Source organism: Pseudopipra pipra, chromosome 7 (assembly GCF_036250125.1).
Source record: "Pseudopipra pipra isolate bDixPip1 chromosome 7, bDixPip1.hap1, whole genome shotgun sequence".
NCBI classification, from domain to species: domain Eukaryota; kingdom Metazoa; phylum Chordata; class Aves; order Passeriformes; family Pipridae; genus Pseudopipra; species Pseudopipra pipra.
In genome coordinates this window covers 14,873,472-14,886,668 of record NC_087555.1, presented here as the reverse complement: position 1 = coordinate 14,886,668, position 13,197 = coordinate 14,873,472, and the positions used below count along the sequence as shown (strand labels likewise).

Genomic DNA, 13,197 nt, shown 5'->3' with positions numbered 1-13,197 from the left:
GAGCAGTACAAACAGTACAGAGTCCAATTCACACAATTGAAGTCTACATCTATAAATGTCCCTGGCATTAAAAAACCCATTTCTTGCCATCCAGAGACCCAACCAAACACAAAGTTAGGGTGTTTCACATTTTTCACAGAGGGAATGGATCTATTTTCCTTTAGTTATGTACATTTGGTTTTGTCATTGTTTTTTTAAAATGGAACCTACAAAATTATTTTCTCAGGAAAAAAAAGAGTTATGGAGGGGCTGGGCTGGAGAGTAAAAAGGCAGGTATTATTGTTATCAGTGGTTCTGCCATACATTGAGAGGTTATATTGCTGTATAAGGTTTCATTCCCTGCTTTACTAATTGGAGCTTATATCATATATTTCTTTTTATTTGGGAGAAAATCACTGTAAGTGAATCACAAGTAAAAATGTTATGTTTTGTTCCTACTGCTCAGAATTTTGCAGGTAAGCAGCATTTTCATTTTTCACTTCTCTTCTGGCAGGTGTGCTGCCAGAACAGCAGTGTGCAGTGGGCCTACTTCACTCTGGGCCAGCTGTCGCAGCCTTTCTCAGCATCTGAGGCACTGCCAGCACCACACACTGCCTTCATTGCAAGTTTTTGAGCAGGTTCATCTCCCCCTACCATAGACAGAGCTCTGCCAGGCAATGTATTTTTTAACCCTAATGAAAATTGCCATTTGAATGGAAGGCATTTCATTTGAAGATAAAACATATGGTGCAAAGAAAAAGTCGTGCTACTATTCTGTCAAGTGCAACCATAAGTACCTCACATCCCAACTAGGTGCAAGTCTCAGCCAACCTAAGATCCAAAAAGCTCGGTCTCCTTCAGTTCAGGTTATCTAATAAAGCATTTTCCCCAAGAATTAATTGCTAAAATCAAGTCCCTTAAAAATGCTCAGACATTTGCTTCGAAGACTGGTTTGCACGGCCTCAACTGGAGTTTGGGACAAGAATATGTTTCTGATTTGTATCAAAAAAGATGAAGTCTTGAATAAATGTGCTGTAGTAAGAGAAATGGCCAGGAGACCAGGTCAGAGATTTCCCAATAAAAACTGGGGAAGTACAAATAAATTAAAAAAAAAAAAAAAAAAAAGCTAAAATGTTCTTGGTTGCCACTATTGTCAGGAACAGATTAGAGAAAATGAAACTGCTATGACACTCAATTCCCTCTCTCACACATAAATTACCATTTAATATATTGACATATTGGGAGCAGAACTGGTTTTTTTTTAATCCTCTGCAAGGAATAGTACCTGTGAACAAAGCATTTGTTCCTAGAAACAAGAGGAGGACCCCTTTTGTAAACACACCCTGATTTCAAGGCTTGGACAGGACCACTATTTTTATATAATTGAACCTCTGGCATAAAGCACAGCCTTCAGCATAATTCTACACGTCATCCATATTTTAGGTTGAATGATGGCATATATTTTAGAATGCAGAAGTTAAGACTTCTCATGAAAGTTCAGATTTTTCTAATTATTCTTAACTTTTCCCATATTTACTTACAGCAGGTAGAAAAATAACGTGGTTTTATTTAGTACATAGCAGTCTGTATAACTAAAATTTGTCTTTTCCCTACCTCTAAACAGACTTACCTGCTGTAGCTAAATATTGAGGATCATTTCATATGGCATCAGCTTTCCTAAGTCTTTGCTGATGTGATTTTTTAGCTGTAAAACCTTTTCCCACTTTTAGCCTCCTGGCTTATTTTAAGATAGTCAGCCTACAAAGTGTCTCCAACGGGATACATAAACTATCCTGTAGAAGCATGTGGAGAATCATGACAGAAGTGGCCTAGGAAAATGTAAGACGATTTAACTTAAAGAAGCTACACTTAGAAAATGCTACTCATAAACTTTTAAGGCCAGTGAGTTCTAACGCATACTTTGTGACAGTAACAGAGCTTTTGGCTTCTCTTATTATGATTCAGGTTTGAAAATGTGGCCTTTTATTGATGGAATTACAATAATCCTTTGACATAAGGGAAAAATTCTACCAGTCTTGTGATTTTGACCTACTCTTAGGCAGACAGCTGCCTGACTGAAAGTGGTGCTGTTGTTAAAAGTGAGGGCTTAGCAATTCCAGCAAATAAACACATTGCCCAGTAAAATTTGCCTTCCAGACAGCTGCCTTCTCAGAGGAGATTCTGACCATCTAACAAGCTTCCCAGGACCTGCCAAAGCACAGCACCTTTGAAGGTCTGCCTGTGCTGGTTGAGTTCAAGCACACTTATCAACAGCTCTAAGCCTATCTCTGAGCTATGAAAAATTGGGATGAAAACATGTCAGCTAAAAAACTGTAAATCCCTCCTGATTCAGCCTCCAGCTGCCAGTCAGACCGGAACCATGCAGGAGTGGAGCCTTGCAGTACTGTCCAGATTCATTACCCATGTGGAAATCATCTCTGCACATTTTTCTGATCAAGTTGTTGAGGTAGTTGACAAAGAGCCATCCTCCACAGAATCAGCTAAGAAATATTTTCTGGCTTTCCAAAGGGTAATTAATGTTGGGCTGAGATTGATATAGGCTGAAACACCCACTTGGCTGTTTGACTGCAGGAGCTTCTGCTCTTCATTTGAACTCTGAAGACTGGCTGATTTCTGCAGTCTGAGGGCTAGCATGGGAAGGAAGGAAGGAAGGAAGCAGAACAAGATGTTTACATACTAGCAGAAGTTGCCTGGGGCGACAAAAGCCTCTCTGTTTACTCTTTTGGCTGCTGTAAGTGGGAGATGCAGTCCTTTCAGCAACAGCAAAGCTGACCCCTCTCTCTGGTGCATGTTCTGGCCAGCCTGTGGAGGACCAACAAAAGCCTTTCTGTGCTCAAGAAGCTCCTTCACGCTACTCTTATGGAGCCAGTGCTGCTTCAAGCCACTTCCAAGAGGGAAAAATGGAGTGGAAAGTGCTGTCTGAGAGAACAAAATGGAAAGTAGCCAGACATGTACAACATGAGTTTTGCTGCTCTCATACAGTCTTCATTGTGATAGTTTAACAGTGAGCCTTTTGACTGAGAGAAAGTAGCATGAGCCTCAACATTTGTCATTTAAAAGGCTCACCATGACAACTGAGTCTTGTATGACTGGAGCTAAGAGAAGAGTTAGTAGCAACCAGCAGACATTTAGAAAATTAGTCAGTCCTTGTTGCTGGGTTTCCAAATGAACATTCACAAACATCTATGGGGCCATGGTGACCTGCTGAATGTGCTGATGATCTGATCTGCTCAGATCAGGTATGTGACCTACATAAACCTATCGTATTTGCCAGTGCTTCAGATCATTTGTTTTAATTTAGTCATGCACATCAGAGAGAAAAAAAAGTAGACGAAATTGTAAGGCTGAATCATATCTTGGTCTCATAATCATAACACACAGGAGAATTTTTTTCTCCCTCTCAGCCTGAGCTTAGGTATAAAATAATGTAACACACACGGGGTTTTTTTCTGATTTATAGATTGCTAAAATGTCAGCATAACTTAAACTGCCACACTGGTGCTCTACATTCTTTTTATTCTAAACATTGGAGATCCACCATGTCCGCTGGCCTTTGAAGACTCTATTAGCTGTAAATGACAGTGACAGCCTGACTTTGCTTTTTCTTGGATAATCTAAGCAGGAGTTTGAGAATATCTAGCACACCTATTGTCTGTGTCACTTTGTTTATCTCATATCTCAAACTTTAAAGCCACATACAACCGTAATTTATAGTATTTTACATACATTCATTGTAAGTAAGCAGTAGCTGCGTTTTTTTCTTTGTAACTGGAACTTATAATCAGTTGCAAAAGCTAACTTTTCTTCCTTTAAAAACAGTAAGAGAAAATCTCATTAACTTCTGGAGGAGCGGGATCAAGCCCTGTTTAATAAAAAATGACCTGATTATGTTCAGACCTGTTGCCCACTGGAGAAAGGGTGACTCCTGAATGTTGGTTATCAAACTTCAAGTGATTAGTTTTACTCCTCCATAATACTTTGGTTAACAAAAGCTGATAGACATGATTACCATTCAGAGTCCTTTGAGACAGTTCCACAGTGCAGCATTTTTCAATTTTTCTCAGCAAAGAACAACCCAAATTTTGGAAAACTTCCAAAGGCCATGTCAAGCAGACTTTTCACAGTTGCCAACATCTGTAAAGCAAAATTTTCCACATCTATTTACTTTTATTTGGTCTTCTCTCCCTCATGTTTTTTCTGTTCACTCACTCACATATATAGAAATTGTCAAGGTCTGGATCTGTGTGTTTTATTCCTGTCATGTCACAGAAAACTTTTTAGTGCTTTGAACTGCGGGTACTCAGAGACCACCCAAGAGAGGGCTGTCTTGAGACACACCAGGGCTGCTCCCTTTAGAGAGGTTGAGATGCTGCTCTTGTTGCCAGGTCTGCTTGGAAGCAGGACTAGCCTCCTGCCACAGGTCATGTGGTGTGATTATTGAACTTGAACATCAGCAGATGAAATAATAGCTGCCAGGTTGTCAGATTGAAGCCATTCTTCTAGGCGGGAATGAAGAAACACAAGGGAGGGTATGTAAAATGCATCTTCTGTTTACAAACATCAGCCATCGTCCAGCTCAGTTCATACTCAGTAATCCTCCACTGATCACAATTCTTTTCATATCATATTGATGTTAATCCAGGAACCCACATCAGGGATTAGGTCTGTGCCACATAAGCCTTATTCAAACATTTAACAGGAGCTGATTTTTGCACCAGGGAAATCCCAGCTAGGGTACAGCAATCAAACCCAGGAACGAATAGAGAGTGTTAGGGAGGAATGCAGCAGTCTGTCTTAGTTATGGCAACAAAAATGTTCTTAGGTTGTTTCTGAAATTCCACAACTGAGGAATTTAAGGAGGATTTGGAAGTGGTCATGGAGGCTGGTAGTTGTGCTTCTTCAGAACTGCAGGAGAAAGAAAGAAAATACTAATTTAAAAGTCTAGCAATTTGAGCAGCCAAACTGTATAATTTCCTGATTTGAGTGTGGATGATGCTCATAATATGTGAAGAAACTTAATTTTCCTTGAAAGCATAAATTGCCACTGTTAGTCTGAAATATCTTGGAATGAATCAATGGAGGGAACTCCAGGGGGAAAGGAGTGTTTGGAGCAAAGGTATGTTTATAAAGCTTAGAGAAGGAGATGTGGTAGTAGTGAAGACCCCGGGATAAGGAGAGTTTTAATGACTGGATAAATGGTAAAGACCATGTTGGACATGTTAAGAAAGAAAAATGCACAAGACTTAGATGACAATTGGATATGGGGACCTAGAGAAGATTGGAAATCAGAAATTTGTAAGCCTTAATCTCATGAAAAAATGATGGTGTTGTTGATAGTAAATGAACATTTTGGACAGGACTGAAAATTGAGAGCTTGACCACTTTGAGATAACATCTTAGACTTCCACAAGTTTGCATGAAAAATGTAGTCTAGAGTTTTAATTTGGACAGAAGTAACAAACTCTATCTGTCAGAATCTTTATGCAGGTGTTTAGTATTTTTGTCTTTGAGAAGTACATGGTTGAAAACTGGGAGTACTTTTAAGAGTAGAAAAAAACCTGCAGCCTCTGCCATCTGTCCTCAGAGACTGGAGAGAGGGAAGAATGACTCTCAGAGAATGGCAAGGGAAAAATATTACAACAGTGAACAGTGAAGAAGAACGAGGGCAAAGAAGTATTAGAGGCAAAGACATCAACAAATTGGAAAGCATGAAGACAGAGACCACTATACACTTTTGCCAGAAAGCTTTCAGAGTGGCTCCAAGGGTAACTTGATCAAAGGAAGTGGATGATGGGGGAGGGGAGAGGTGATAAGGTGGAAGCAGCGAGCACCGTTTTTGGTGAGCTGAACAGTGGAGGAAGAAGACTTGTACAGCATCTGGGGAGGCAAGTAGGGTTGAGGACAGGGTTAATGGTTTTTAAGCATTACTAACAAAAGCTTAAGACTGAATTATAACTTGTACGCAAGGAGAGCTTATCTAAATGACTTAATTAAGTAAAAATGGATTAAAGGTTTCAGGAACTGATTGTACAGATGAAGGAGATAGATATCGGGTCATTTATGCAAAGAGAAAACAAGAGAAAGCTCAAAATAGGTTTTTGGGAAACTGCAGCATTTTTCTTACTTGTTTCCTGTCCTGCTCTAGGATGGAATATATGTCCTTCTGTATTTCAGCTGTTTAAAACAAAAAAAATATATAGTAGGATTTAATTTTTTTCCAGCCAAACAACTGATTTTTTTATCAAGAAAGTCAAAATGCCTGGGGCGTATGTGTGCAGGGGGTAAGTTTTGAGTTTTTCCATGACCAGTGGTGACAGCTGTGTTTCTGTTACCTGCTCCAAATGGGGCAGAGGGAAGACAAGACATGTACTTCTTACATTTAAGTAAATTTGGCAGTGTAGTTGGCATGTACCTGACAATGAACATTTGAAGATGACTAAACCTGCTTTTTCTAAACTTTTATGAAACAGAAAATGCTGAGAATGGAGGCTGATTATGTTGTATTCTGTTAAGTTAAAGAAAGTCACAGAGTGGAAAACTGTTTAATAATTCCTCATCTTCTGTCAAAGGAGGTTTCTGCCAGGCAGCTCTTCCTGTGGGCTCTGATGGTCCTCAGCTTCTGCCAGAGGTGGCAAGAGCAGGAAGGATTTCATGCTTTTCACAGTGTGGTGCTCCCAAATCTGAGGCTGAGCTGTGCCTGTCTGAGCTGCACTGCAGCACCCATTTCAGGGACAGTCTTGGGGCTGTCCTGCTGGCAATGATCAGCAGAAGGGAGCACATTCCCTCGCATGGAACACTGGATGCTTCTGGAAGCATCTGGCAAAACATCTTGTGAAGTGTTGAGAGTCTGTGTTGCTTCTATTGTGCAGATGCTTAGCTGAGCAAGAAGGGGATTTCTTTAGAGACAGAGTGCATAGGCTTTGGTTTTATTACTACAGTATATTTCTTTAATCTGTTACATCTGCAGGCAATGAGCATATTTTTTTAACTACAGTGGTAGTCAGCATCCTCAGGCACCACACACAGGTAGCGAGTGACTGAGACATTGATCTGCCCCTGAAACCCCAGAGGGAAGATGAGCCATTTCAGCAGCAGGCAGTAGTGTGCCAGGACTCACTCCAGAGGACAGCCAGCTCCTAAGCCTCCATCTCAGGAAATTACATGTTTTCTGTTACATTTCTATGCTCTGGGTCATGACTTGGGTGTGACTTCCATGTGAGATTTTGTCTCACAGGTGTATCTGTCACATACAAGAGGTGCTCTGTGTTCACTGATTTTGGAAATACACTAGCACTTAATCTGGTGCAACCCCTTAATGTCATTATTTTCATCCCTTGTGTTTGGGAACAATGTATTGCTCCTATACATGTATATATAGATCAAAATGGACTACATAACCTAATTATGAGTTTATATGTTTTCCAAAATCAGTACAGAAATACTGATTTAATCTTGTCCCACGGTTTTAAGGAGTGAAGAGAAACATTGTTCCTGAAAACACTCTGACAGGTGCAAGTAGACACTTCATCTCTTTTCCAGAGAAAGGAGACATTTTACGCTTCCAGATGGGTCAAAATGTAGCCTTCAATCACACAGTTAATATTAAGACACTATTATAAACTGTAAAATGAATTTACAGAGTTTTGATTTCATAAAACCATATAGTTATTTAGGTTGCAAGAAACCTTGGGAAAGTCCAAAGTTCAACCTGTAGCATGAAGCAGAATCAGCACCAAATTTAACCAGGTTGTTCAAGGCTTTGTCTAGTTCAGTACTGAAAAGCTCCTTGGAGACAAACCTCACATTTTCACTGGGAAACCACACCAGTGCTTAAGTACATTTATTGAAATAATTTCTTCCTTATATCCAGTCAGAATATACTCTCTTCCAATTCATGAACAGACATATCCCTCTTCTAGGTAACTTTCCTTGGTACAGGCAGGCTGCTGTTAGGTGCTCCAAAGTTGCCCATGATCTGAAACAGCTGTTTGTTATCCTGTATCAGTATGGGCTATCCCTATGCCTGGAGGAGGCTGCCCTGGAAGACCTATCAGCTCTTTGAGCTCTGTCACCTTCACAGCTGCCTTCCACTGCACTCAGCCAAAGACCTGTACTGGAGGCTGATTTTTATGACATTACTTTTAGAGTTTTACTCTGGTTTTGTTTGTTTGTTTCCTTTGGGTTTTGATTTTGTTCTTTTTTTTTTCTTTCCTGTTTTTTTTTTTCCAATCCTTTTTTTTTTGGTTTTGTTTGGTTTGGGTTTTTTTTGTGAGGTTTTTAGAGGTTTGTTTGTTTGTTTTGTTGGTTTTTTTAAGTCAAGAATTCTTTTCAGTTGGGAAAAAATTATGAGACATATCAGAGAAGTCAAAATGTATTTGACTGATAAATGCAAAACAAAATGTACTGCTAAAAAGCATTGTCTTTTTTCTTGTTTAGTTGTGTGAATATATGATGTTTCTTTTGATATTCTCATTTTTGCTGAAGGAATGAGAGCATAATCCATTTAGCATTGGCATAAAATAGACATTTTTATTTGACTGTTATCCTCTTTGGCCAGGTTTGTTTGCATGATAATTTCAAAGTGATTTGAGTCCTGAAATGCTGAAAATCAGCCTGTTTTGTATGTGGCTCAGCTTTCCCTTTCTCTGCTTCCTGAAAATCTGGAAATGTGTTTTTGATAGAGAGAGGATCAGCTCCAAATCATAAAACTAAATACCCTTCAAACTTCAGGGAATTCAAGCTGCCAACCAGACTTCAATCCTGAGTTTAGTAAATGTCAACACTCTTCCTTGGGCAGTGAAGTGGGGTGAAGGAAGAAGTGTTAAATAGGATGGAGAGCTGCTTTAATTACTTGAGTATTTTTTAGTTCTTTTTACTTAATTCAGGAACACTTGGTTATTTCATATCCTGTGACACTGCTTAGCCTTCTAATCTGGTGCTTTGGTTAGATGGAGAGAAGCAAAAAGACAGCTGATGATGAAACAGCATGGATGTTATTACGTGACTACAAAAATACCAGAAAGTTGTCCCATTTACACTCATAATTTGTAAATATCTAGAAATATAGAAATATGATTTGAGGCAGTGACTTCATCTAAAAAGAATTACCAGTTCAAATCATATTAGTGCATGGCTGCTGAACATGGCTTGGAATTATGGGTTTACTTATCAGCATTAATTGGATTAAATTACCTACTCTGAAATATAAGCCCTTTGAGGAAAAACAATGCTTTTCCAGCTGGCTTTAGAAATGTTCAGACAGGCTTTGTTTTAAAGCAGCATGAAGGTGAGTTTGAACACACTGAGTGTACGAAATGGTTGCCAGGGTGTGGTTAGAAGGGGCATTGTTTGGTCTGGAAGGGGCTTTTTGCTGTCAGACTTCCCAGGTGAAGAACAGAGCCGCAGCCAGGCTGTGACACTGTGGAGCAGTGACTGGGCCAGGTGCAGAGGAGGTGGGGAACAGCCCCATGAGATGGCTGGGACCCTGTGAGCCCCATCCACAAGGAAGGGAGAGCAGGACAGGGCATCCAGTGAGAGAAACAAAGCAGCATGAGGGCAGCGCAGGCACAGCACTTCAGGAAAGTGAGGGTGCCCACAAATTCAGTTACCCATTGCCTAGAATAAGGGACACTGAGGAGACAAAATGACTCCATGGATCAACGTTTGCAGTCCTCCCTATTTGCAATTACATGGAACCAGTAACTTGACATTTCTAACTTGGATGTGCTTTTACATACAAACAATATCTTCTAAATATCCCCCACATACCCCAGCAAATATTCTCTTTGGTTTGTTTTTTTGCTATGAGTAAAATCTTAAAATCTGTATTTGATGCTCATCTTTATTATCATGCTTCATCAGTGACCACCAGACTGCAATGTGATGTGGCTAGATACACTTTTAATCCAAGAGTATGATTGCTATAATTTAACTAAGTATTTTTATTTCCCCAAACAGTTTTTTGCACTGTAAAAATCTGATGCATTGTGCATGAAATGTGTCTTTTCAGGACAGCCACCAGCACTTTCTGTCATGCATGTTCGTATGTTACTGGCAGGAATTTCTTTACCTGTTGATTCATGCTAACTTGTTTCATTGTGTAGTTGAGCACCTTATTTCATAATGCCATACTTAGGATCAGTTCATTCTGTCAACCTGATGTTGTCAGAACATCTTGAGGCATATATATAAAGACATTGAGCCATGCACTTATTGGTCAGAGCAGGAAGCCCTGTGAGTCTTTACTTCCAAGTGACACTGTGGCATTAAATAACTGGCAGAGCTGAAGGCAGGATGCAGAATGGAGGTTAGGAAAAATCATAAAATAAGATTGATAGCTACTTGCTATGAGAAAGTCAATGGGCAATGCTCACTGATGTAATTTCCCTCCATTTACTACAATTTCCATATTTAATATTGCAATTAAACCACATAACCAAAAGTCTTCACTTCTACAAAAAATACCATTCCATGAAGCTTCATCTTACTAACTGTATATCACATGCCTTCTTTTCTGTCCCTAACTTTCCCTTTCTCATCTTTGAAAATTATGCACTCTGGATCCTAGCAATTCCTGTCTGAAATACTGAAGAGTAGTGACACAAGGGTGCTGTGAATTGTGCAAGAAATGGCTCTGTTAGTGCAGAGTAAACAACAGGAGACAAATTTGCCTTACAAACACAATATAATTTGGAAACAAATGTCCATTAACCTATAGTTAGGTGAAATCATATTTAAAGTGTTTGCCTTACTAAAGGGTGTTGCTAAAGAGAGGGTGCTAAGAGCTCAGTGGTAGCTGAGCACCAAAGTGCTTAATTGGAAATGGTTTGATTATTGCAGGGCACACTTATAAGAACTTTGGCTTGGGAGTGTTAATGTATTTGCTTGTTTTACATCTGAACAACAGTTTCCCAGGGAACCATGTACTGTCATTTGTGTGGAGAAAAAAGTGAGAGGAATCCAGAGTCTGTTAGAAGTGGAGCTGGCTGTTGTATGACCCCTTGTAAGATACCATATTCAGCTACTTGTAACTTTGTTGAACTGGAATAACTTATGTTGAAGTCTTTTTCAAGTGATAGAAATGGAAAGAATCTATCCCATACTTTGGAGTGGTGTGGACATAAACAGTGAAATGTAGGAACCTTCAGGTTAAATGGCAGTGGCTCCCTGACTCTCAGACATAGACCATCATCGATTGCTCTTACCCATAATTAGAGGTAATCTCGATCTTGCCCTGTATCCCGTAAGGGTGCACACCTTTTTGAAAACTGCCCCTACAAGTGCTATAATTCATAGGGTGCACAGTGGGGTGTTTGATTATCTAACAGTTGCTGTCTAAAGCAGCTAGGATGTAATTCTCCTCGTCACAGAGAGGAAGTGATACAAAAGGGAAGCCTTTTTTCTGACAATTAGAAATGGTGACAAGAGCAATGTATGATCTTCAATGAAACCAAACTTTTTTTATGTTACAACAGTAATGACACCAAAAAACCCTAATTCAGGCTTATGTTTTGTTGAAATCATGTATTTGATTAACAGTTATGTTCCTACTTTGTTTTTAAAAAACTAGGGGCTCAGAAGTTATTCTTGTGCATTTGTTCTTTAAATCTTTTGAAACTAACAACCCTTCATCTCCGGTCTGTCATCTCTGTCATCGTTTTAGCTTGATGTTGCTTCCTTTTCCTGCTCGAATTCTTCTATCACAACAAGGCAGAGCTGAGAAGATGGGATTTGGCCCATTCATTGAGACCTGCTTGCTTGTACTGAACATGAGACATGGAAAATTACTTTGTAGTTTGATTAATTTTCATAGAGTTTACTTCACTTGTTGGCTGAAACCAGTCAGCAGTAGGTAATTCATAACTTTCCTCAAACCCTTTCACCCAGCCCCACGTGGTACTTGGAGGTCAGAAAAACACATTCCCTATGTAAGAAATGATCCAATCCTGTCATGGCTTTGGTGCTAGCAGTGTCCTCTCTGTCAGGTGTAATGCTCTCTTTGCACCAGGACAGCTCTGCAGGTGGTGGGCAGGCTGTGGGAAGGCACACTGGAGAACACCTCTGATGCACACGGGAAGTTGGGATCATGCACGGCATCATATGCAAGCAATGACCTTCCTCAGATCAGTCTCACAAAGAGGCTCCAGATGAAATCTGGTAGAATAATTTCCATGAATACAGTCCAAGCCTTGAAAACTTTTCACTTGCTTGAGGTGGGCAACACTAATCTGATCAAAGGTTTCAAAGGAAAAAAGAGAAGCAAATACTGTTTTGAACCTATATTCAAGGAAGAGAACATTTCTGTTATAAATACACCATAGCATTATTTGAACTAAGAAATTTGTGTAAAGGGGAGTCAGTATGGGCATTTAACTTGCCATTATTTTGGTTTTCTCTTTCTTTCTTCCTTGACAAAACAAAACAAAAAAACCCCAAAAACCAAAAAACACAACTTTAATTGTGACTTTTATATTTTCAGGGATTAAGCATCTGAAGAGCCAGAGTGATTCAGTGTTTCCAGAAGAAGAAGAGGGAGTTGGTGAAAGGGAAGAGGAGTGGGGCCATTAACCAGGGCAGAGCTGTCTCGAGCCCCATCACAGAGAGTAACTGAACTGTGGGGCCGTGCGTGTGCCAGACCCTCCACCGCCTGCTCCATGTGCCTCTGGGGCTCCCTGGGAAGTGCCCTCAAATGGGCTTCACAGACACCTGCAAACGTGTCCTGTGACCCCTATACCTGAAGATAAAACAGTTATTTTAAAGTCATTTTTCTTTCATTTTCTATGACTTAGAAATGTAATCTGCAAATGTGTTAGCTACCTGACATCAGTACTGCCAGAGCTTAACTACTGTGTGTGAGCTGTACTCTAAGGCTTGTTGTAAATAAAACTGATTTAAAATGTGCAAAATAAATAATACGTTAATTTCGACAAGACTGTCTATTGTACAGAGGGTTTGTCTAGTGCACAGAGAAATGTTCATATAAAATGATCCTTTCAGTTAAGGGCAGTTTTTGCCAATGTTGGTGGAGTTAATTGCAGTAATGTGGATAGAAAGAAGGTAACAAAGTAAGCAGAGGTGACTCTTTGTCTGTAGAAGGATGCAAAGACACTCTTCTCTGTGTTCCCTGGACGCTTAAAGTGCTTTTCTTGCTTTTGGTCCGAGGCTGCCTAGTCCAACAGCCAAAATGATTTCTCTTTA

The 13,197-nt window shown here is 39.8% G+C and overlaps 1 protein-coding gene across 1 annotated transcript in view; it reads left to right on the top strand.

The window, feature by feature from the left end:
- The window catches only part of PPP1R1C (protein phosphatase 1 regulatory inhibitor subunit 1C), a 53,209-nt gene extending 40,280 nt beyond the window's left edge, over positions 1-12,929 (top strand). The window contains 1 exon segment of the mRNA XM_064660693.1: positions 12,479-12,929. Within this exon segment, the coding sequence (XP_064516763.1) occupies positions 12,479-12,567 (89 nt within the window). The 3' untranslated portion in view covers positions 12,568-12,929.
- The last annotated feature ends 268 nt before the right edge of the window (positions 12,930-13,197 follow it).